The sequence below is a fragment of the Phodopus roborovskii genome, unplaced genomic scaffold (assembly GCF_943737965.1).
Source record: "Phodopus roborovskii unplaced genomic scaffold, PHOROB, whole genome shotgun sequence".
Classification (NCBI taxonomy): domain Eukaryota; kingdom Metazoa; phylum Chordata; class Mammalia; order Rodentia; family Cricetidae; genus Phodopus; species Phodopus roborovskii.
The window spans coordinates 17,094,098-17,118,529 of record NW_026126525.1 but is presented as its reverse complement, the minus strand read 5'-3'; the positions used below and the strand labels follow the sequence as shown (position 1 = coordinate 17,118,529).

The 24,432-nt window shown below is 39.1% G+C and overlaps 2 protein-coding genes across 2 annotated transcripts in view; one reads left to right on the top strand and one right to left on the bottom strand.

Moving 5' to 3' along the window:
- Cenpc (centromere protein C) overlaps positions 1 to 2,348 on the bottom strand; it is a 42,627-nt gene extending 40,279 nt beyond the window's left edge. Inside the window, exon 1 of the mRNA XM_051198086.1 lies at positions 2,173 to 2,348. Within this exon, the coding sequence (XP_051054043.1) occupies positions 2,173 to 2,190 (18 nt within the window). The 5' untranslated portion in view covers positions 2,191 to 2,348. The remainder of the gene's footprint in view (positions 1 to 2,172) is intronic.
- A 4,972-nt stretch (positions 2,349 to 7,320) lies between these two features.
- The window catches only part of Stap1 (signal transducing adaptor family member 1), a 30,613-nt gene continuing 13,501 nt past the window's right edge, over positions 7,321 to 24,432 (top strand). The window contains exons 1-4 of the mRNA XM_051198393.1: positions 7,321 to 7,496; positions 15,393 to 15,464; positions 19,938 to 20,051; positions 23,259 to 23,315. Coding sequence (XP_051054350.1) covers positions 7,377 to 7,496; positions 15,393 to 15,464; positions 19,938 to 20,051; positions 23,259 to 23,315 — 363 coding nt within the window. The 5' untranslated portion in view covers positions 7,321 to 7,376. The remainder of the gene's footprint in view (positions 7,497 to 15,392; positions 15,465 to 19,937; positions 20,052 to 23,258; positions 23,316 to 24,432) is intronic.

Below are 24,432 nucleotides of genomic sequence, written 5' to 3'. Positions count from 1 at the left end.
GTAGAAAACTAAAGAAAAGAGATATCTAACAAATTGGCTTCATTACGAATTTTCTTTTGGTGTCAAGATTAAAGTCAAGACCCATCAATGCAAGAACACTCTATACCACCACTATAACCCTCAAACCCACTATTATTCATTTGATGGAAATGTTTAAAGCAAACACGTAGGCTTCTTTTCAGTATTCAACACTGTGAGGCACTAAAATAAAAACCAATTCTGAGAATGTTAAATTACACAAGCTTCCTAACACCAGTTTATGAAATTTCTTCTCATTTGAGTAAATTGAAGGATCCAAATCTGAACAAATAATTTTTTTTAACATAAATACATGTACAAGACTACCTCTTCTTCTGCTAAGTAGGAATATTTCTAGGACAGGAGAGGTCACCTGCTCATGAATACAGAGCACCTATTAATTAGAGTGTCAGTGGGTTTTAGGCATACTCAAAAACAGGTAATAACCAAAACAAATAAGGTTGCTCAATTCTGAGCTAAAAATCTAGAAGATATTTATTTGAAAGTATAATCTGTCAACTTCAATTTATCCTTTAGTTGATCTCAACTTGAGTTTCTTTCACCTAGACTATAGTCTCAAAAAATTGTATAACACAATAGGGTCTGCCAACCTCTATTTGGAGTGAATGACTTTTAGTTGTATGACGCTTAGCAGAATCTTTGGCCTCTACCCACTAGGTACCCTATTAGCACTCCCTCATCCTCCCCATCTCAACACCAAAGCTGCCTTGGGAAAAGCAAAAGTTTCTTTGGTGATAAATTCCCTTGAAAACACTTTTGGATATAATACCTGAGAATAATCCCCAACTCTTCTCTGCCCTTATCTTCTAAATAGACAATACATAGATGTCAGAACTATTAAGCTTAAACCAGTTATAGAGTTATAACAGATATTTGATAATGTACAGCAAGCATTTGTTAAATTTTATTTTTGTGGATCTAATGATTTTTTTGCTCTGATCACATGCAATATAAATTATATGATTTTGCAGAATGTGCACTATTTTGTCTTTTCATACACATTCAAGCATACATATACAACAACATATTAGGAGATCATCAATGAAGATTTTCTTAAAAAGATAAATAGAACTGCTATGAAATGTGAAAGATTAATGAATATCAATGTGTCAAGAAATATAAAGTGGCAAGTTCTGGTCCAGGTCAGGAATTCAAAGTTGTCACCTTTCCAAAAAGAAAAAAAAAAAAAAAAAAAAAGGCTGTCTTGAATAAAAGCTTTATCAATAACAGGTGGCCTATTAATATTAGAAACTTCACACAATATAGTATTTCAACAAAAAGTATAACTTCGGGTGGTTTTTGTTTGTTTGTTTTAGGGAGAAATTAATACTCAAGTTCTTCCAGACCATCAAAACTGAGATGTACAACAGTCAGAGGTACTTGGAAGACTAGGAAATAGAGGCTAAAATGTAAAAATGGGAACAGTATCTTCAAAGAAACGAGCAGGCATAGATGAGACTACCATGTGAATGAAACCTTGAGATTAAAGTCCAGTTACTCCTGCTGCTGGTACACAACCACATGTGGTTTGTTACCTGTGCTGCTTTCAACCTACCCCTGACCAGCCACACACAGCACCCACCCCTGCCCACAGCACCCACCCCGATCCACCCCTGACAGGTCCACAGCACCCACCCCTGCCCACAGCACTCATCCCTGCCCACAGCACCCACCCTGACCCACCACGATCCACCCCTGACAGGTCCACAGCACCCATCCCTGCCCACAGCAGTCACCCCTGCCCACAGCACCCACCCCTGCCCACAGCACTCATCCCTGCCCACAGCACTCACCCCTGCCCACAGCACCCACCCCTGCCCACACTGACAGGTCCACAGCACACACCCCTGCCCACAGCACTCACCCCTGCCCACAGCACCCACCCCTGCCCACAGCACCCACCCCTGCCCACCACTGACAGGTCCACAGCACACACCCCGACCCACCCCTGACAGGTCCACAGCACCCACCCCTGCCCACAGCACCCACCCCTGCCCACAGCACTCACCCCTGCCCACAGCACCCGTCCCGACCCACCCCTAACAAGTGCTCACAGCAGCTGCCCTGCGCCTGGACTGCTCGCCCCAGGGGCGCCCGTTTCTGCTCGCACCCGGGGCCCAGGCTAGCACTCACCAGATGGAAGGAGGCCATGTTTCCGGCCCACGATGCCCGACGGAGGCCTGAGAGGGAAACCCCAGCAGGCTAAGGTTCCAGGAGGGTCAGGGAAAAGAGCCGGCCGCCTGCACTTACACTGCGGAGGCAGGCGGCCCAGGACCCTCCGGATCCGCACTGGAGACTTCCGCTATAAGTACACACAGGAGACCAGAGCCGAGGAGGATTCAAAAGAGCCGCGCATGCGCAAAACGCGCCGCGCCGCCAATACAAGCCCAGCCGTTATTTGCGTTATTTTAGAGTCCCGCCCTCCATCCCGCCCCCCGGCCCGTCACCGCACTTATCAACCCGCCTTTCTCAGGTCGCCCCGCCCTCCCAAGCAGCGCCCGGCCTTCCGGTGTGCAGTCTCTCCCTTACTCTGGTTGCCCCGCCTCTAGCCCGGCGCCCGCCTCTCGCCCGGCACCCCGCCCTCTGTTTTCTTCAACCACAGTTTCCTGTGTCCATGGCTGATTTTATTTGGCAAGTAGATGGAGCACTTGTGCACTTGAGATAAATGTATAATACATCCCAGCAGTTCAATTACTGATTAATAGGCAGTAGTAAAAAAGGATTAGAGAGCCGGGCGTAGTGAGTGAATGGGGGATGGGGGCTAAAGAGATGTCTCTGGTAAAAAGCACTTTCAGAGGAGCAAAGCTCGGGTCCCAGGATCCAAAGAGCCACTCACAACCCACTGTAGCTTCCGACCTCAACTGGCAGCCAAGCAAGCACGTGATGAATTTGTATACATGCAAACAAAACACCCATACCTATAAAGTAAATAATTGGTGGGGGGGGGAGGATTATTTTAGGATGATGGAGTTCCCTAGCAGCTGTTCTCATGGCTGCGCCCGCGTCTGCCGAGCTTTCAGGCCAGATCCGCTAGAGGGCAGCAGAGATGCTGCAAACCGAACAGGCCTGAGCTGTATTTTTTAATCCTAGTCTCCAGTGGAAAACTGTTGAATCCAGGCAACTTGTATTTTGTACAACACAACGACTAGATAAACCTCAAAGAGGAGTCAGATGATTCTGACAGCTGAAATAGAGTCTCCTATACTGGAAAAAAAAATGGGACTGTTATCCTCAAACATAACACTGTACTTCGTGGGTATTTCGAACAAGAGACTTGTGACCAAATGCAAAACTACGATGCTGAACTGTTTAACGTGTAGACAGACACTATTTGCTGAAGAAGCAGTTGAGAAAGAATCTACTCTAGAGAGTCAGATAAAAAATGTACAGGATAAAAATGGATTTTTGCTTCAAAACCGACTTGTGACCAAATGCAAAACTACGATGCTGAACTGTTTAACATGTAGACAGACACTATTTGCTGAAGAAGCAATTGAGAAAGAATCTACTCTAGAGAGTCAGATAAAAAATGTACAGGATAAAAATGGATTTTTGCTTCAAAACCTTGGGAACCAAGAAGCATGAGCAAACCTCTGAACTCCAGGAGAATAAACAAAGTTGTCAGTGAATCTTTGCGTCTTCCAGCTGCTAAAAACAAAGAGAACATCACTAATACAATTGTTTTAAACACTCTCGGCAGTGATGTCATCCACTATGAGTTGCAAGTGGACTCCCCCCAACTACCCCAATGCCCTGCTGATGCAGCTGCCAACTTTGAAGACCTGCATGCAGATGAAAACATTCTGTCGCCTAGAGAATATGAATCTCTTAAAAGTCCGTGTAAAGTGTCAGAAACGTAACATACTGGACAGCCACTGCTTCTGGCTGAAGTCGGCCAGGGAATGAGGAGAGAGTACCGCCAAGATGAAAGCATCTGTTTACTCTAGAGACCTCTTCAAGTGTACAGCTCAGAGAGCCATAAAGGGGAAGAGGGGGTAAGCTGGGACCTGGAATCCTTCACATCCTCAAAACCAGCTGAAGCACTTCACCTGTCTGACCTACAGGAACGTCAGTTCACAGAGTTTAATTTTGAATTCTGCAAAGGCAACAATCACTGTGTATATGATCAAACTCACCTTGCACATAAATGACTTCAAGATTTTCCTGATGGTGCCACAGGTGAAATGCCACACTATATCTTATGTTTGGATCATCTTTGATTATTTTTTAATTCAAAATTAGTATAGAAATCCATTATTGATGGCAAACTTCTCTTATAGGTAGTACATAAAAACAAGAGATTATGTAAAAAAAATATGTTTCAGAAATGAAACAATGCTGAAATAGGGAAAACTTTTCTTATATTGAAAAATATGTTAATGTGAGCAAAATGGAATCTGACTATGGGTCACATCTGATGTTAGAATAAAATTTCACTAATTCTGTGGCCAATGAGGGACTCTCTTAATCTAGGATTGGTTATAAAGAACAAGAATGTGTAATCACTAATTCATATTAAAACCCATCCACCATCAGGCATTCAACAGCTTACAGAAACTTCAGAGGAAGGGAGGGAGATTGAAGAACCATGTTCAAAGACACGGTGTCGAATTAAGCCACTGTTTCAACAACCATGAAGCAAATTGAAAAATTAGGAACCTGGTTATAATGTCAGTCTCTAAGAACATTTAGGCAACACAATCAGGAAGTCACCACAATTACAAAACTGCCACCTCACACACAGAAGCCTCCATAAATAACACACCAGTAAACATCAAGACTGCTCATTGAGTCTGAGTTCATGTCATATCACAGCTGTTATGATCCATACCGGCACAACTGATGTTCCCTGAAGAGGATGTCAACATCCATGAAGCTAGTGATCACACACTGCACCAGCCCATCACACTAACATGAAAACATCAGATGCTTAAGAACCATCCCTGCCTTTTCTTTGGTGAGAAAATCCAAAGGCAGCATAAGAATTAATTCTACTTTTCTACCTTGCCAATCACATTGATTCTCCTAATTCTACTTGGAAAATATTTTGGAAAATGCAGGGATTTTGTTGTTGTTTTCCTTTGTTTTTAACCATTCAGCTTCTACAGTAAAGAATGGCACACTAGGAAGGGTTGGAATGGATGTGAGGCATCAGTCTACTTTGCTTTCACTAGCAACGCCAACTAAATGTTCTTAAAAGAAAAGCATGGGCTTTTTTTGTGACCCAAATACTCTTGGAAAGCAATATTCTGAAAGGCTCATTGTGTCAGTAACTTGGGTAAAGGGGGAGTAAAGAAACCCTATGCTGAGTACCTACGGATCACTGGGATTCTATTACAAAAATTTTCATTTTCTATACTGAAATCACTTTTATCTTACTAGCATCAATAAAAACAGATTGGAAATAAGACTATGTGACTAATAACTCATTCATGTATTCTACTTGTTGTTAAAATTAAAGCTGTTTTGTTTGTTTGTTTGTTTGTTTTGGGGTTTTTTTTCCCAGGTGTCTGTTGTGTAGCTGTGGCTGTCCTGAAATTCATTTGCAGACCAAGCTGGTCTGAACTAAACAATTCTCCTGCCTCTGCCTCCTGAGTGCTGGCATGAAAGGCATGTGTCACTATGCCTGGCAACACAATTATATTCAATGCCAATATCTTTTAAATCTATCAAATGAATTATGCTGCATGTGCTAATCAATAAATATTAAGGGTCAGAAACTAAGAAACACTAGATGGGGACTGAACATTTCTATTCAGACTTACTGGCTTAAGTAATACTAATAAGCAGATAGTAATGAGTCCCAGTAACAGAAAGATTTCACCAGGCTCCTGAAAGATGAGTAAGACATTACCAAATAGATAACAGAAAGAAGGGCATGCAAGCACACAGAATAAGGAGCTTTGAGAGGAATGACCAAGGGCTTTGGGCCATCTAGGAACAAGAGTAAAGACTATAGCAGGAAGTACTTGTTTGTAAAAGACTTTGGTTGGCTATGCTGCTCCTGCCACAAATATTTAACGTTCAATGAAAGTCTCAAAAGTGGTAAGGATCTTTTAGACACTATGAAAGTGTCTTCATCAGTTTGTATTTGATGGGAGTGAGTAAAAATATTAATAATAATGGGGACTGATCAGTACATTTGATCTATCTGTAGTAGGATTTCTACTGCAGTAGTACCAGGGTACAATGGTGTTGGGAATCTGGACAGGTATAACTGGCTAATAATGTTTAAGACAGATTAACCATTAAGATAATGTTTAACTTTGGAGTTTTGAAATAGTTGGGGGAGATTGTTGGTTTTTGGTATTTTAAGGATTAGTCTTACTCACAAATCAACAGACCAAAAGAACATCGTTGTTTGATGAACTAGGTTTTATTATTTATTTATTGCTTACTGTTTAAAAGGTAGAAAAGACATAGGTAAGCAGATTTTTACTTCACAGGAATATCTCTGTCTAGGCCTGCTGAAATGACTCAGGAGGCTAAGGGTCATGCTGCCAAGCCTAAGGGCTTGAGTTCATGAGATACTTGAGCCACAAATTGTCCTCTGCCCTCCATACAAGCATTGTGGCATGTGCATATATAAACTCACGCACATGCATGCACACTAAATAAATGTCAAAAAATCCCTTCTATAGTTTTCTTAGAGTCTGTCTTTCTCTTTCCTATAAAATTCTATGGCCAAAACTAGGCCTGGTGACACAAGCCTTAATTCCAGCACTTTGGAGGCAGAAGTAAGTGGATCTCTGATTTTGAGATCAACCTTGTATAGTAGAATTTCAGGCCAATCATGGCTACAAAATGAGATCTGTTGTTAAAAAAATAAATAAAAACTCTCTATAGAAGATACACACACTCACACACACACACACACACACACACACACACACATTCTAGTGGATAGTCTGCCCAATAGAATCAAAACAATAATATTCAATGAATACAGTTTATTTAAGTCACATCTTTAAAATAAAGACAGAGAGCAATAAACAGTAATAAAAACTGGAAAGCCAAACATGCCTTTGGTGTCTGTCCTCAAGCCCATAGTGCCTGCACCTGTTCCTTTCATCCTTAGATGATAATCTGCTGTTTATTTTGTTACCATGAATCTACGCACATAAAGCCTGAAAAGAGATCACCTTTTAAAAGTTGGTCTGTGCCTGATCTTTCTTACTTCACAAGAAGTAAGGGGTGGTGTGCGCGCGTGTCCTGTTGGTGGTTAAAAAGCAAGTTGGGACTTCCTCTTTGAACAGTTGCCTCTCTGCTCACACAAGATTTCATCTTGTCTGAGGCTGGATAGAATTGAAAGTGAACCGAACGCCAAGGCCACGGGCATGATGGCTAAGAAGCCCCCAAAACCAGCACCCCGCAGGATCTTCCAGGAGAGGCTGAAGATCACTGCTCTACCCCTATACTTTGAAGGGTTTTTATTAGTCAAACGGTCTGATCACCAGGTAAGTCTGTAGATGAGAATGTTAAACATGAACGTTTTCACTTAATATAAAACTTGCTTCATGACAATGCCTCCTTGTGTCTCTCTGGATTATCCTCTTGCCTGAGTGAAGAGAATGATTCTAATTTTGAATAGTTTAAATAAAATGTATAGCTTAAACATGTGATATATATTTAAATATATAATATGTACACAAGCCTGCATGCATATGCATATATAAGCATGTTTAATAAGGTCTTTAATATTTAGCCATAATAGAAAAACTCAGTGAAATTTCCAGAGGATTCTTCTAAGCATCACATAAGATTTCGGCTTTCAAGATAATTTTTTTAATGTTTCCTCAACAATTAACTACACTATGCTTCAGTGGTGAGGAAGTACATGAAGATAAGTTGATTTTATGATGAATAATAACCTACTCCTACTCTCAGTCATACCAGTGTATAAGGATCAAATTGTAATAAGTGGTAAATTTCCATAAAATTGTGAAAATTTGATATTTACTTAATATTGTTTCATTAAGCATTCTGAAAATACTGTTCACATTACTGGCTTTAAAAGAGCATTTGGGATGATATTGCAAATAGTGAATACACTAATTATGTTTTTTAAAAAGTACTTTTGCTCTATGAAAACTCACAAAATTTCACATATTTTTAATGTAAATTTTCAAATTACAGTTATCAAAAAGTACTTCTTTTAATGTTGTAATTGATAACCATACAAAACTAGTTAGAGAAATGAACACAAAATCATGTTACTGAAAAAGTAAAGAAGACATTGGTGTAAGTAAAATTTTATGTATTGTTAATACTGGCTGAAGCTAGCAAAGTTTTGAGAGTTTACAGAAATAACAAGTGTTCAATGATGATAAGTCAAGGCTTCAGAGGATTCATTAATATTCATGAAAAATTATGAATGTGAAAATACTATAATAGTATGTTCAACTTTTCTATGTAGATGATAAAGACATTTGCCATTTGAAAGGTGGTAATTCTTGTTGGAGTTGCTAAACATTTCCTTGTAAATTTGCAAGCTATTTTGGAATTTGTGTTGTTGTCGTTATTGGTCACTCACTGTTGAGCTACATGGTTTTTCTTCACTAACAGCTGAAAGTAAATTTCTAGGCGGTAATTTAAATTTGGTCATTCATTGAATGTCTTTCTAGAGTGTCTCTAATAACTGTGTCTGATACCCAAGATCTCCATGTTTAAAGAAGGCATGTGTGGGTATGCTTGGCAGACAAAAATCCACAATGTTAAGGTAGCAGTAAACCATGCCTTCCTTCACTTGATGGCTTTCCACATACAACTTGTGACCTTGTAAAAATAACTCCACCATCTTGCCTGGTCTAAGTTTATTCAACTGCATAGGGAAAAAAAAGATTCTACTTGCCTAACATAATATATTATTATTTGTATTGTATTCTTTATTATTTCTGGGATAAGAAAGTTCAGTACTGAATCAATTTATTTTTCAAGCAGCATTTATAGCAGACCTTGTATGCATCAAACATGAGAAGAGGCTTAGCAGCTACAGTTTCTTATCTATCTCCTTCTCTGGTGTTTCTTAGAAAGCATACTTTAAAACAGAATGAACTATAATCTAGTATTTTTCATTAAGGGCCAGGGAATCTAGCTAAATGGTAGAGCATTTGTTTAAGACACATCAGGCTCTGGCTTCAATTCGAGCATGGAAACGTAAACAATTGTGATATGTGTGTATGAGAAAGCCAATTTGTTTACCCGCTTGAGTTTATTATCAAGTCCCTTTCTCTTGTGTATTAAGCAGGGGAGGAACTAGAGAATGGCAACAATGTCAAAGTATATGGTGTTTTCCAGGAGAGAAATGGTAACTATCTAAAACACCAGCTTCACACTTAAGATGAGATTCCTTTTCTTCTGATTTACTTATTTGCTTGCTAGCATCCTAAAGTCAGTTTGAGGTCTACAAATAAAATTGCTCAAAAGAACTCCACAGTATGGTTGCTCACAGACTTAAACATAGAAGTGATTAGAGAAACACTAGAGAAAATAATGGGATTTCCCTACAACTAGCAGCAAATGCCAGGGAGCATTTAGAAGCAAGGTGAGCTGAAAATGTTGCTGCCAAGTCAGCTGTGGAGTTCATGGCATGAATGACATACAGGGAGAGGCTACACAGAGATCCCTGCCGAAAACAAATTCAGAAGATTAAGAGGGAGAAAAATGTGGTTTAAGAGTAACATGTTCAATAAAAAAATTACAGGTCAAGATACTCTCATTGCAAGGGTTATTATTTTTATTTCTCTCATACATTACATTCCAACCACAGTTTCTTCTCCCTCCCCTCCCCTTGCCTCTCCATCCCACTTCCCCTTTTCCCCCAGATCCACACCCTCTCTGTTTCCCCTCAATAAAGAGCAGGCCTCCCAGTGACATCAAACAATCACAGCATAACAAGCCACAATGAGACCTGGCACAAACCATCCTATCAAGGCTGAAGGAAGCAACCCAGTACAAGGAAAAGGATCAAACAAACAGTTGCTGCGATCACTTTAAAAGAAAATGCACCAACACATGCTGATTTTAATACAATTCTAGAAGGACCCTGAATTTCAGGTCAAGAATCTATGAAAAGTATCTTTCAAGGGAAGATTTACTTGAATTGCAGCATTAGCATTTTAGATTGACAAGACGAAGTATTCAATAATTAAAATACAATCAAATACAAAATGCATGACAGTTTTATAAATCGGAAAAAAAAATTCAACTTTCCTGCAACTTTAATAACAAGAAAGTTCAGACAAGAGCCCATTGTTCTTTTGATCTGTGATGCACACAGTTTTAAAGAATGCAATATATCCCCTTAGCCTAAACATGAAAATGTGATCATCATTATGTATCTGGGTGTCACTTCTCTGATGGCCCTTACATTTATGAAACGTTTAGTATTCCCTCAGTTGTGTCCTGAAACACAATTCTCTATACCATAAAACTCAAAAAATTTAAAATAGCATGCCTCTTTCCAGGATAGCATTTTGAACATAGATATCCACTATGAGAACTGTGAGAATATGAACATATATATCCTTTATTGACATTCTATGTAAATTATTGAACATATACAAAAGGAACTAAGAAGAAATAGATTAATATAAGTAGGTATTCTCTGAGTTTCCCAATGGACCTTCTTGTACATTTTAGGTATGTGCCTGTCACTAATAGTTATGCTCCCTAAACAATGAACCTACATTTCAACTGCTTCTACAGCACTCTCCATCATCACAGTCCTAGCTCCAAAATACAGAATAACTTTGACCTACTGCTATCATTACAGGGGCTTCCTAACAAAGCAGAGGATGAAAGCCCCCCACACCGAATACCACCAAAAGTATGGTAAACCAAATAAGTCAGCTTCTTAGATAAAATTGTTTTAGTTAATGCATTTGCAGGTCAAGTCCATAATCATTCAGTCTTTTTCAACAGTGCCAAAGACTACTCAGTACCCTCAGGTTTAGAGAACCCCCAACTGATGACCCCAGGACATGTTAGCAACTTTGGAAGTGAAATTTCTTACTGAAGGTTTTTAAACATATCCCAATGTAAGAAAATAACTTATGGAGCCAAGAGATGGGTCAGTGACAATGGGTACTTGCCAACAAGACTGCTTACCCAAGTTTGAGCTCAGAAACCCACATGGTAGGAGAGAAAGGACCTTCGTCCAGCATGACCCCCGCATGAGCACTATGGTATATAGGTGCACACACAGGAAGAAAGGAAAGAAGGAAGGGAGGGAGGGAGGAAGGAAGGAAGGAAGGAAAGAAGGAAACAAGGAAGGAAGGAAGGAAGGAAGGAAGAGAGGACTTAAAATAATTAAAAGGAAACCTGTCCTCTTCCATAGTCTCATTCATCTCCACCTATTTTTTGGCATCTTTAAACTATATCACCAATCTCTCAGATAACAATATACATCACTACATTTTAAAAAGCATCACTGGCTGGAGAGATGGCTCAGTGGTTAGGAGTGCCACCCACTGCTTTTCCAAAGGATACAGATTCAGCTTCCAGCACCCACATGATGGCTCATAACCATCTGTAACTCCAGTTCTGGAGGATCTGATGCCCTGTTCTAGCACTGAAGCACCAGACAGACACATATGCAGGAAAAACACCATACATATACTATTTATTTATTTTGTTTTTTGTTTGATTGTTATCTTGTTTTTGAGACAGGGTCACTCTGTAGCCCTGGTTGTTTCTGGAACTTACTTGGTAGACCTGAAACTCAAGAGATCTACCTGCTCTGCCTCCAGAGTGCTGCAATTAAAGGCACGCACCACCACCCTGCTACATGTATACCATACCATTTTTAAAAAGCTTTATACAGGTAATGAAAAGTGCAAAATACCTGTCAGTGCCATGACTATCAAAGCTGTTTGTTGTTGTTCAAGTGGTGAACACTTACTAACATTTGCTATGTTCCAGCTCCTATGTCCTTATATATATTATCACATCAAATCTTCAACAACTCTGTGAAGTAACAACCATCTACTTCTATGCTCTGTCTCTTCTCAGTGAACTGTCACATAGCATGCATAATGACAATTGTTAGTTGGTGGTTTTAAAAATATTCACAACTGCCAGGTGGTGGTGGAGCACACCTTTAATCCCAGCACTCAAGAGGCAGAGGCAGGTGGGTCTATGTGAATTCAGCCTGGTCTACAGAATGAGTTCCAGGTTAGCCAGGACTATGTAGAGAAACCCTATCTCAATAAACAAAAAAAACAAAACAAAATTTACAAACAAATAAATCATCATTACTGTTTACAAAATAAACAAATCACTATGTGTGAGCCAGACCAAACCAAGACTTTCTTCAAGGCCAAATTAAAGGGAAAAGGGAACTTTAACTGTGTCCTTGTCCAGGAGTGGACTTGGCAAGACCAGTCTAGGGTTGGAGTCAGTGTCTCAAAGGAGTCAACATTGTGGCTTCTGGGGACCCAACTCTCCTGTTGGCTGTGGTCACCAGTCTTTAGGCATCTTTGTGAACATTGTCTGTCTTAGCTCTCTGCTGACCTTGGCCATTTTCCCCATACAAAGGCTATATGTGATGCTGTACCCTTTTTGTTTTGTTTTGGTTTGATTTTTCAAGACAGGGTTTCTCTGTAGCTTTGGAGGCTGTCCTGGAACTCACTCTGTAGACAGCCTGGCCTCAAACTCACAGAGATTCGCCTGTCTTTGCTTCCTGGGTGCTGGGACTAAAGGTGTGTGCCACTGCCACTAGGCTGATACTGTCCTTTTTAATAAACACGCTTGGCATGGCATCGGGCATCGGTTTATACAAGACCTTCTGGTACCAGCTATTGCTTTTGTCTTCTTTATTTCTTGTCTGTTCCACTTTTCATGCCACTCATCCTGCTTGACATGTTGCTTATTTCTGCTGGTTTGGATAATCACTATATGAAGAAGTTCCATCCGTTCGTCTCTCTTCCCCCAACTTTAAATGTATATGATCTTCCATTGTGATTTTTCTTCTCACAAGTTTTTTAACCAGACAGGTCCAGGAATTATATAACTAAGAGTCTTACTTACTTTTATTACTGATAAAGTTGACCAATGTGTAGGTTTGGTAGTTTGCCTAAGCAGCTAACACTGCATTTTAGAGTACACTATCTTGTGTCACTGACTCAGCTTGAAAGGCCCAAGTCTACACTTCTCAAAGGACCTTTTGCTACCTGGTAGGAAATAGCACAGAACACCCATGCTCTCCAAACAGCCAAGGGAGAGACGACCAGAAGGGAAGAGCTAAGCATCCTGCCTCCCAACCTTACCTGTTTGATATTCAGTCCTACTTGATTCAGAGACCAGTCATTCTGCCAGCATTCATTAGTGAACACTAAATGGGAATGTGAATAAAAAAAGCAGAGTCCAAAAAGGGGGCTATTTTAACTGTAGTAAGAAACATGGTGTCCTCTACAAAAACAGAAGAAAGACATTTCTGATGGGGTCAAAATTAAGGTTTGTTTTCTTACTAATCTATTGGACTCTAAGATATGTCAACCGTCACACACATGGAGCATTTAGATTTCAGGAACCTCTTTCCTATGTTTTGTAATCACCTTTTAGGAAGTATCTTTTGGCTCATACCATTGTTGCATCCATAGGCCAATTACATGCTGCAGTTAGCTCTCAATTGTGGGTTCACTGGAGTGGAAAGAACACCTACTATGGACAAGGATACCTGCACCCAAGTTCCAACTCTGTGTTGGGGGCATATTGCTTCAGTAATGCTATCATTTTATTTAAACTTGACCATATGTATATACATACCACTAAAGTATAACTTTTATCTTTTCCCCCACAAATAAGGTGTATCTATTTTTCTACCTTTTGCACTTTGACCATGTCATAGAACATGCTTATGTAAATACAACAAAGGCAGAAATTTATATTAATAACATGCTTGTTGAGGATGGAGAAATGCCTCAGTGATTAAGAGCATTTACTACTCTTCCAGAGGACCTGGGATCTGTTCCTAGCACCCACCTTTCACTCCAGATCCAGGAGATCAAACCCTCTTCTGGTCTCTGTGGGCTCCTGAACACACATAATCTCACACACACACACACACACACACACACACACACACACACACAGAGAGAGAGAGAGAGAGAGAGAGAGAGAGAGAGAGAGAGAGAGAGAGAATGAGTTTAAAAATTAACAAGTATGCTTGTACATTGGGCTTTACTCACATTTATAGGAAATTCTTTAACTTTTATTTTTAAGATTTAATTTTAATTATGTGCATATGTGTTGTTTATGTGTGGGTATGTCCAACATGAATGCTGATGACTGAGTCACGTTTTCTCTCCTTCTTCTTCCTTCTTCTCCTTCTTTTTGGTTTTTCAAGATAGGTTTTCATGTAGCCATGGCCATCCTGGAACTTGCTCTGTAAACCAGGCTGGTCTTGAATTCAGAGATCTGCCTGCCTCTGCCTCCAGAGTTCTGGGATTAAATGCATGTGCCACCACCCAGCCAGTAAGCATTCCACTATACTTCCCTCCAGCCCATTACTGATGATGCTTATGAAAGTATGTGAATGAAGTTTGGGCAGGGTGTAGTCAGAAGACATGTAGAGCTCTGTGAGTTCAAGCCTAGCCTACAGCATGGTCTGTGTAGTGAGTTCCAGGACAACCATAGCTACATAGTGAGGACCTGTCTCAAAAAGAAAAAAAAAAAAAGAAAAAGAAAAAGAAAGAAAGAAAGAAAAGAATGAGGTGAATGAAGCCTGAGCTAACTGAAATGGGAGTCTGATCAGGTTATTTAAATTTTTCACACTTAGAACATTATTTCTATAGAACTCATGGTAATGTTAATGTATTAATAATTAAATATTCACTTCATGGATGGAATTCTGTCTTCAAACTTCAACTATGATGCATTAAATCCCTTTTATCATCAATTTTTTTATATTGCCTGATCTATGTCAAAAATAAATAGTTTCAGGAGCCCAGGCTAAAAGTCATGTTCTCTGCTAAGTGCTTTAACTGTAGTTATCTGTTCAGTCGGTCCTTTCATCTGTTCTAGAAGGCAGGTGAGTCCAAAGGACTTGGGTTCAATACCCAGCACCCATATCAGGCAGTTTACAACCTCCTATAACTCTAGTTCCCAGGCAGTCAACATCCTCTTCTGCCTACGCCTTGCCACTGCACACCTGTTGTGTTCTCAAGAGCTCATGCACACACACACACACACACACACACACACACACACACACAAAGTAAATAACTTTTAAAATTAGGTAAACTGTAAAGGATAAAGAATGACTTTATATTATACAATTACAAAAGATAAAACAGAAAACAAGTTGAACGTGCATTGATGAAATGGTGTTTATAATTTCTTTCTTCCCACAGGAGTACAAACACTATTGGACAGAGTTGAGAGGAACCACCCTTTTCTTTTATACGGACAAAAAAAGCACAATAGTAAGTAGTTTGACATGTTAATCTGGTTCAGCTTTTCAATAGTTCATTGGCATATAATCTATTATCCATTTTCTTTCTATCACCCCAAAATAAAGGTGCTAAAAATGTGAATCTGAGAGCCCCATAAATTATGATGAGATCAGAGTGACAATTCCCTAAACAATTCTCAAAAGGTGTTAACTTATGCTTTTAACTTTTTGTTCTTATCTTCCTGACCTAGACAATAAAAATTTAGCTTAAAAGTAGAAATTCTAGTACTCAAACTGCTTAATGCAAAATGATAGCTTCTGTTTTTGCAGACCTTAGCACACTATAGAATGCAATTATAATCTGAAAGGGATAAGATGATTCCCATAGCATCGTAATATATGATACCACAATTTAATTTTCCTAGACAAAAACATACCCTCTAAAAGCAGACTTCTAAGAGCTATAGTATTAGAATCATGATGAAGTGATTCTTCAATTAATTCTTTGCAGACTAAGGTATTTAGTGTGCATTGCATCTTTCCGGTGACACACCAGGAAAGCAAAGACCCTGGCCTAAACCTTGCGTGATTTACAGTAACTGTATCCACTTATTTCTTTAAGAGGCAGCAGTATTGCTTGGTTTGCTTGGTGACTGAGCCTGGCATGCCCAGAAAGATTGCCTGTTGCCTGTGTTTTGTTTTGTTTGTTTGTTTTTTTTTTTTTTTGATAGCCTTGCTGTTGTTAACTGCAATCTTGAAAGAATTACCTAACCCTTCTGTGACTCATTGCATAGAAAGGGGCATGTAGAAAAACAGATGATAGCTCAAATTTGGCAGTTTGAAAAATGTTTAATAAAGTTCTTATAAATATTCAAAGCAGTGGACAGAATAGAAAGAGGTCGGGTGCTCTGAAGCTAAAAGTAGTGTGGATTGCCACAGGAGGTGTGGGAGGAAAAAGTGGGAGAGCTTGTGATGCTTAGAAGCAGCATGCCATTTGATTGAGAGAGGGAGCAATCACAGAGTGCTGAACAACCATCCTCACTCTGACCTCCTGCTGTGGGTCCCCAATGGCCCAACTCAACAAATAGTCAGAGGGTAGGGGAAACGCTCATGTCATAGACATCCTCCTGATGCAGAGTTGGGACGTCAAAGGATACAATTGGATCTGCAGGAACAAGTAACAAAGAGACAGACAGAAAAGCTCCAACCCTCCCATTTCTCAAATCTCTGAATTTAGGATGAAATTCAGTCTATCTCATAAGACTATAAAAATAATCAAATGAGACAGGACATAAAAGGATTTCAGTCAGTAGACTGCACAGAAAGGACTTACGCTATTTACACACACACACACACACACACACACATACACACTATTTAATTCCTATGAAAACGCTGTAAATTTGCATTCTGGTTTTCTTTAATATGTTTGGTTTTTTTTTTTTTGTTTTGTTTTGTTTTTTTTTTTTTTGGATCAAGGCCCTCTGTGTAGACACCCTGTTAACTCATGATCCTCCTGTCTCAGTCTCCTGAGCTAGTAAAAGGGGGTATGGCCCAGGTGTGGCTTGTGAGCTGGTGGTCTTTTTTAGGTCACAACAACAGGCTGTAGAGTGGTCCACCTACCAATGTTCTTAAAAGTGGATAAAAACGGTGGGGAAGTCTTCTGGGGGGACAGACTCGGTAGAAACCTTGTGATAGACCAGCTGAGAACTTCAGGCTTGTGTTTGTATATCCTAGAGTATGGAACAATTTAAAGCCGATTTTACATATTCAAAAGGCTAAGGGAAAGTCATGTGAAAAGGTCTTTGAATTTAAGTGTTATTTATGCTGTGAAAAGAGTTGAGGAAGTATCCAGGAAAAAAAAAAATGTGGCTCAATACAAGGAAATTTTAGCAGGGATGTTTCAGCAGTGTGAGCTCACTGTTCTCACAGATGTTCACCTGTGGGCTTGAGGACATCATGGAGAGCAGATTCAAACAGCTGGCTTACACAGATGACCTTTGAGGCTCCTTACAACCTATAATTAAAACTAGAAGAGTGACTTCCCTTTCTTTACTGATGTGTTGACACTGTTGGGTACAGCAAAACTCACTGAGCCTGATTTAGACAGTCTACCATACAAAGATGGTGTCTAAGTTCTGGTTTTGTTCCCTTGTGTTTATCCTTCCATTTTTTTTTTTTTTTTTTTTTTTTTTTTGCTATTTTTTTCTTTTTTTAATTTAATGTTACATTCCAATCACAGTTCTCCTTCCCACACCCCCTCTTGGTTCCCCTTGCCTCCCTGCCCAGCCCACCACCAGTCCATTCCTCCTCGCAGGTAAGGGCGCTCATGAGGAATCAATAGTCTGGCACAATAAGTTGGGACAGGGCAAGGCCCCTCTCCTATGCATTAAGGCTGAGCATGGCATCCCACCATGGAGAGTGGGCTCCAACAAGCTAGCTCATGTACCAAGTTTGTATCGTGGTCCTACTGCCAGGGGTCCCCCTGATAGTCTAAGCTTCACAGCTATCTCCCACATACAGTGGGCCTAGTTTGGTTCCCTGGAGTCTCCACAGTTGTAAGTCTAGAGTTAATGAGTTTCCACAAGCTTGGTTCAGCTGTCTCTGTAGATTTCTCTATCATGATCTTAACCTTCCTTGCTCCTATCCTTCCATTTTTGATTTTTGTTTGCCCCTTAAAAATAAATATGCCAAACCAAGCTTAGTATCAACCTCATCAATACAGAAATAGCTGTGAGAAACTATTAGTCTGTTTTTAAGCCCTATATTATATAGGAAAGTTAAATGAGACATAAAATATAGTACAATGGATTATACTAGGTACAATCAAGAAAAACTAAAAAAAAGAGAAAAAGAAGTGAAGAATGGGATAATCTGTCAAAAAACAACTACCAAACAAACTATAAAACCCCTATTTCATTAGGTCTTACTAATGCTGGAGGGCAATGTGTAACGAGTACGGTTTTTCCACCTGCTGCTGCTGGTCTTGTCCTGCTGCCGCGCCAGCCCCAAATAATACACAGAGACTCTGTATTTGATATTATACTGTTGTCCTGGTACTAGTTTCTTATTGGCTAGCTTTGTCTTAAGTATTAACCCATTTCTGCTGATCTATGTATTTTCACATGGCCTTCTCTTACCGGGGAGGCGGCTGGCGTCCAGATCTCTCCAGACTCTCCATCTTAACTCCTCCTTACTACTTCCTATTTCCTCCTTGTCTCTCCTATCTTCCTTTCCTATTGGCCAATGGTGCTTTATTATTAACCAGTATGAGAAACATATACAGAATGACATCTCCCATCAGCAATGTTGGCCTGTTGTGTATAGAGCAACTGCTCAAAATAATGTTTTTGCTGCACCTGAAAAACAGAAATTGCTTAATAGGTACTTTATAATCAGTGGTGTTTAATGAGGAAGAGTGACTTTCTAAAATGAAGTTTACATATGAATACATGTATATGAAATACAAACAACTTACATAAAGATGTGCAGCATTCAATTGGAAAAATATGTATTATTATTTACTATACATTTTTGTTATAACAACAATTCTTTATTGTATAGACAAATTTGATTCTATATGTATGAATACAATGCTATCCTTTGATGAATTAGGCATTATTTTTTGAGTTCTGAAAAAGTATTCTGCAACAATCCTCCCCATTGATAAGGAAACAAATATCATCAGAATTATTAAAATTTTCTCTATTATTTTCTGAAGTTTAGTCAAAGGGCCAGAAAGTCAGTAGATCTCAAAACAAATTTGACCTATGGTTTGATATTATTATTTATATACACACACACATACACACACACACACACACACACACACACACACACACACATATATATATATATATATATTCAAAACTCAATAAAGAAAAAGCAAAAACAGAAAAATATGTAATGGGTTATGTATACAGACCCAGAGTATTTATTATTAGAAGGCTTACCTCTGGGATAAGCAACAAACCGATAAAATATACATGTTTTTAAATGGTTTACTGATTTCCATAAACACCTCTGCCACCACCGATTCAACCTGTCAATGTAACTAATTGAGCATGGAGTATGAAAAAAATGCACAGAAGCACTGTTGCATAGTATTTGTGCCACACAAAATAAAGATAAATATTGCTGAGGGCATAAACAGTAAAATATTGTAATATAATTAGAAAATAATAAAATTTGAATTTTGACTATATTATAATTTTATTTTAACATCATATTTCATTTACTAGCATGTTGATATAATTAAATTTTAATATTAGCTATGTTAAACAACTGCAAGATTCTCAGAAATTTAATTTGGCCTTTGTGAGTTTGTATGGGTCAAGTCCAGCACATCGCCACAAAATGCATTTCCACATACTTTCTGGCATTGGGGAGACCAGATTATCTTGCAAAGTGCAAACACGTTTAAAAACTATTTTTTTCCTTCATGCTAGAACAGATGTATCTTACCCAGGAAGTAATTTAACAATCATTTCCTTTGTCTTTGCAGTATGTTGGCAAGTTAGACATAATAGACCTCATACGCCTTACTGACCAAAATTCAACAGAAAAGAGTGGTGCAAAATTCACTCTTGTTTTGCCTAAAGAGGAAGTGCAACTGAAGGTAAGTGAGGAGGGGCCCAGGGTGCAGAGACTAAAGCTTACTGAATGCTTCACCTTTAACATCCAGCTGGAACGAAGAGGAATAACAAGAGGGGCCTAGGCTTGATACTTAGCTAACATTTCCTGCCAAGGACCTCAATGTTCTGCGCCACATTTTAGCAGAGCACATTCACTTGTTTGGCATATAAGCACAATGAAACTTTAGACTTCTATCCTCTGACAAAGTCAAGATCCCACCTGGTGTTTTTCAAGGTTGTCCCTGAATGACCCTAGTGAGCTAAGAAAAATTACCCATCAATTACAGTCATAACACAAAGAACAACTTGGAACTGGTAAAGATAATATTGAAGAGATATATTGCTGGTTGCCTTTGAGAGCTGCAGTGTTTAGAATGAATCTGCATTTAAGCAAGCTCTTGGTAGAACTCTTGGACATGGAATGGAAGAGTAAGGCAGAGTAAGGAGTCAGATGCTGAGGTAGACATTTGTGGCTTTATGCATTAGCTGTGTATCATAGGCCAGTATCACTTGTCCTCTTTGCCCATTTGTTTCTTGAATTACAAATTTAAGCAGACTGCTGCCCACCTAGAACACCTGGTCAAAATTGTAACCTTGTCTACCTAGCCTGTTGTGGTCTGAATGACAATGACCCCATGGGCTCTTGTGTTTAAATGCCTGCTCCCCAGGTGGTAAACTGTTTGAAAAGATTAGAAGGATTAGGAGATGTGGTCTTGTTGGAGGAAGTGTGTCATTGAGGGTGGGCTTTGGAGTTTCAAAAGACCACACCAGGACCAGATCCAGTCTGTCTCTGTCCCTGTCTCTCTGCTGCCTGTGGATTGGGTTCTAAAGCTCTCAGCTACTGCTCCAGCGCCATTCTTGTCTGATTCCTGCCATGATGATCATGGACTAACCCTCTAAACCTGTAAGCAAGTCCCCAGTTAAATACTTTTACACTTTTTTTTTTTCCCTATTTGTTTCCTTTCAACAATATCAAATGTACTATCACATTCATTATTTATTTTTCCTTGCTATATTTCCTCTTTCTTTCTTCCTTCCTTCCTTCCTTCCTTCCTTCCTTCCTTCCTTCCTTCCTTCCTTTCTTTCTTTTTTTGAGACAGGGTTTCTTGGTGTTAACAGCCCTGGCTGTCCTGGAACTCAGTATGTAGATCAGGCTGGCCTCAAACTCAGAGTTCTGCCTGTCTCTGCCTCCCAAGTGTATTTCAAACAAGGACCTTTGTTTTGTTCCCAATACCTACACTTAACAATAATATATATATACATATATATATATTTATGTATACACACACATATCTTTCAATTGAACTGATACATGAAATGACATTAAAAACACCTTTTGATGAATTACCTTGAAGATTGTCAAAGAACAAAACCACTTCATACAGAGATCTTTAATTAGTTTTATACTCTACTCAAGAACCAGGTGTATTTTATTCTATATAATAAAATATTCCTGTCAGCTGAAAAGAAGTAATTGATTTCATAGACAGGGAAAGGTAAAGGTAAAACAAATTTAAAAGCAGTAATAAAGTTAGTTGTTCATTTCAAATGTTTCCATGGTAGGCAAAACTGGGAAGACAAGTGCTAGAAAAACAACTTATTGTCATTAAGATTACTTCAAGTTACTTTTTTTTGGAAACAGATGGAACAAATTGAAATCAGTCTGTATGGGAAATGTGGCTGTTCTATTTCTTTCCCGATTTCTCAAGAAGGCCAGATAATACTTTAGTTTTGCTTTAGTGATGTGGAACATTACCACCAAGGGCTCCATTCTTATTCCTAGTGCAGACCATGCCGGACTTCAGTGCAGAAGCCTGGAAACAATGGCCACTATAATATTTCTTTGACATAATTAAGCAGTGGAAATTAATGTGGAAATCTTAGTACAGTAATTGAATTATAAGTGCTCAGAAGAAATTGGCTGTTGTTGTTGTTGTTATTATTATTATTATCAGTCAAAGTAGTAGCCTTTGAAGCTAAGAACTGGATGCTTTTACATTGGTTTCCCCAAATGTCAAGCAAGCCAATGGAGAGAGTTGGCATTAAGTAGCAAAGTAGAAGTAAATTCACTAACACTTTATTTTTTCCAGCATAAATTTGTACAATTGTGCTTGTTTAATAAGCAAATAATTTAAGGTATACATTGCATTTTTTGTTTAAAAATTGTCTATGTGTGCATATGGTTCTGTGTGTGAATGCATATACATGTGTGCCATAGTGTGTGTGTTGCACAGTGAGTGTGTGGAGGTTAAAGAACAATCTCGGGTCCTCCTTTTCCACCTTATTTGTGACAGGGTCACTTTGTTGTTCAATGCCAACAATGCCAGGTTAGCTGGAAAGAGCTTCTAGAGCTTTTGCTGTCTCTGGCTCCTATCTTTCCATAGGCATACTTTGGTTATGTGTCTCACTGTGCCCAACTTTATGTGACTTCTGGGGATTTGAATTCAGGTCTTAACATGTGTAGCAAGTGCTTTACTTGTTGAGCCACCTGGTCCCCTGTCATTTGTATTTCTGTTTACATATAAAAACAGGATTGATAAATATGTTAATAATCCTAAGCAAAAAGAAAAAATGAATAATTTCTCCTTGCACCTGATTTTATGCAGTTTAAACTTTTCAAATGGTCTTATTTAACAAAGTGCCTGAACAGGAGAATATGCATTATTTTGCCAGTCATGCTCATTTTTTCTCTCTTTTTTCATGTATATATGTGTACAGTATATGTGCATGTGTGCATGGCTATTTGGATGTGCATTGGTATATAAGTGTGTGTAGGTGCACATGCATGTGTGTGTTCATGTATGGGGTGGTCAAAAGATGACAGCATGTATTTTATCTTCACTTCCGTCTTCTACAATGAAGCAACACCACTCACAAGGGCCCATAGCTTCCCACTTTGGCTAATCTAGCCAGCCAGCTTGATCTAGAGATCCTCTGTCTTTACTTCCAGGTGCAGGAATTAGAGTTGGGCTGCCATGACCAGTTGTCATTTTACTTGGGTTCCAGAGGTACAAACGCTGGACTTCACATTTCTGAGACAAATGCTTCACCCAAACAACCATCTCCTTAGCTTGCAAGTTTGTGAGCTTTTGATGGTGCACCTATTTTGTCAGATAATCATCATGTGACATTTTCATTAGTAACTTTAAATAATTATGTGTTTCTTGATTTACCTTTGCTTTCATCTTTAGACAGAAAACACAGAAAGTGGGGAAGAATGGAGGGGCTTCATTCTTACAGTAACAGAGGTAAGGCCATTCATTTCTTTTGTTGAACAATGTCTCAACAGCCCATGGTGGCCTCAAACTTAGGATCTACCTGTCTCAATCTCCCAAGTGATGAGGTTACCATGGTGAGTCACCATTCCCAGTAGAAGAGCATTACAGCCTATTAATTCGTCTGTTAGATTGTTGCTAACATCACTACAACTATGGATATTAAAGTGGTTGAGGATATAAAAACTAGAAAAGGCAGATAGAAATCCATGCTTTTGTTTCTGAAACTTACATTTTCATCAGGTGGGTTGAGAAGACTAAAGACACTAAGTAAACAACCAAACCCATTTCACCTTGAGATGACTGTTCTGAAGCAAAACTGGTGAGCTGGGGGTAAGGGAGACCTACTTTTTTCATCTTAGAGCTGTTTGGCTATAAGTCTTAGGCTCATTGCTAAGCTCTACCATCTTACCTTTATAATATGGAGGTTCTTTGTTTATGCTGACATTTGTAGCTTATTGTAAAATAATCTTCAACATTTTTTCTTTTAAACGTATTAAATGCTGTGCCGCAGTGGATGAAACAGACATCATGAAAGACAGAAAGCATCCAAAATGAAAAATCCCTTTTAAACACTTGTTACATCTGTCTTAAAACAGAAGGATGCTTATCTGCTCAATGGCGGCATCTTATCAGAGGCAAATAGTAAGGCCCATTCCTTAGCATAAACTATGGCAGCAAGATAAAGTACCATTAATTTGAATAAAGCCACAATAGCAACTGTCTTCCAAACACGAGATACTTTGATAACCAGCATGATGCTAACTGAAAGTGCTATGTTCTTTAAAACTTTTAGAACAAATGAAAAGTTCCAGGTTAGGAGAAAATGCCTGTTCTACCTACCCCCAGGGAGTTTCTGAATGAACTCTTTGCAGTCATAAAATAAGCTGGACTCTTTGCCAAGATACTGAATCCTTCAGATCACCCTTTTACAGGCAAAGTGGGTAGAGGTTAATTGCAAGATAGGGTGTCCCTGGGAGGACTGAAAGGAGACCTTTAAACACATGAAAAATATACTCATGGGGTTGGAGAGGAGACCATTGGGAGAATTGTGCTTTCTCCATCTGTTACAGTAAGGTCCTGCAGGCTG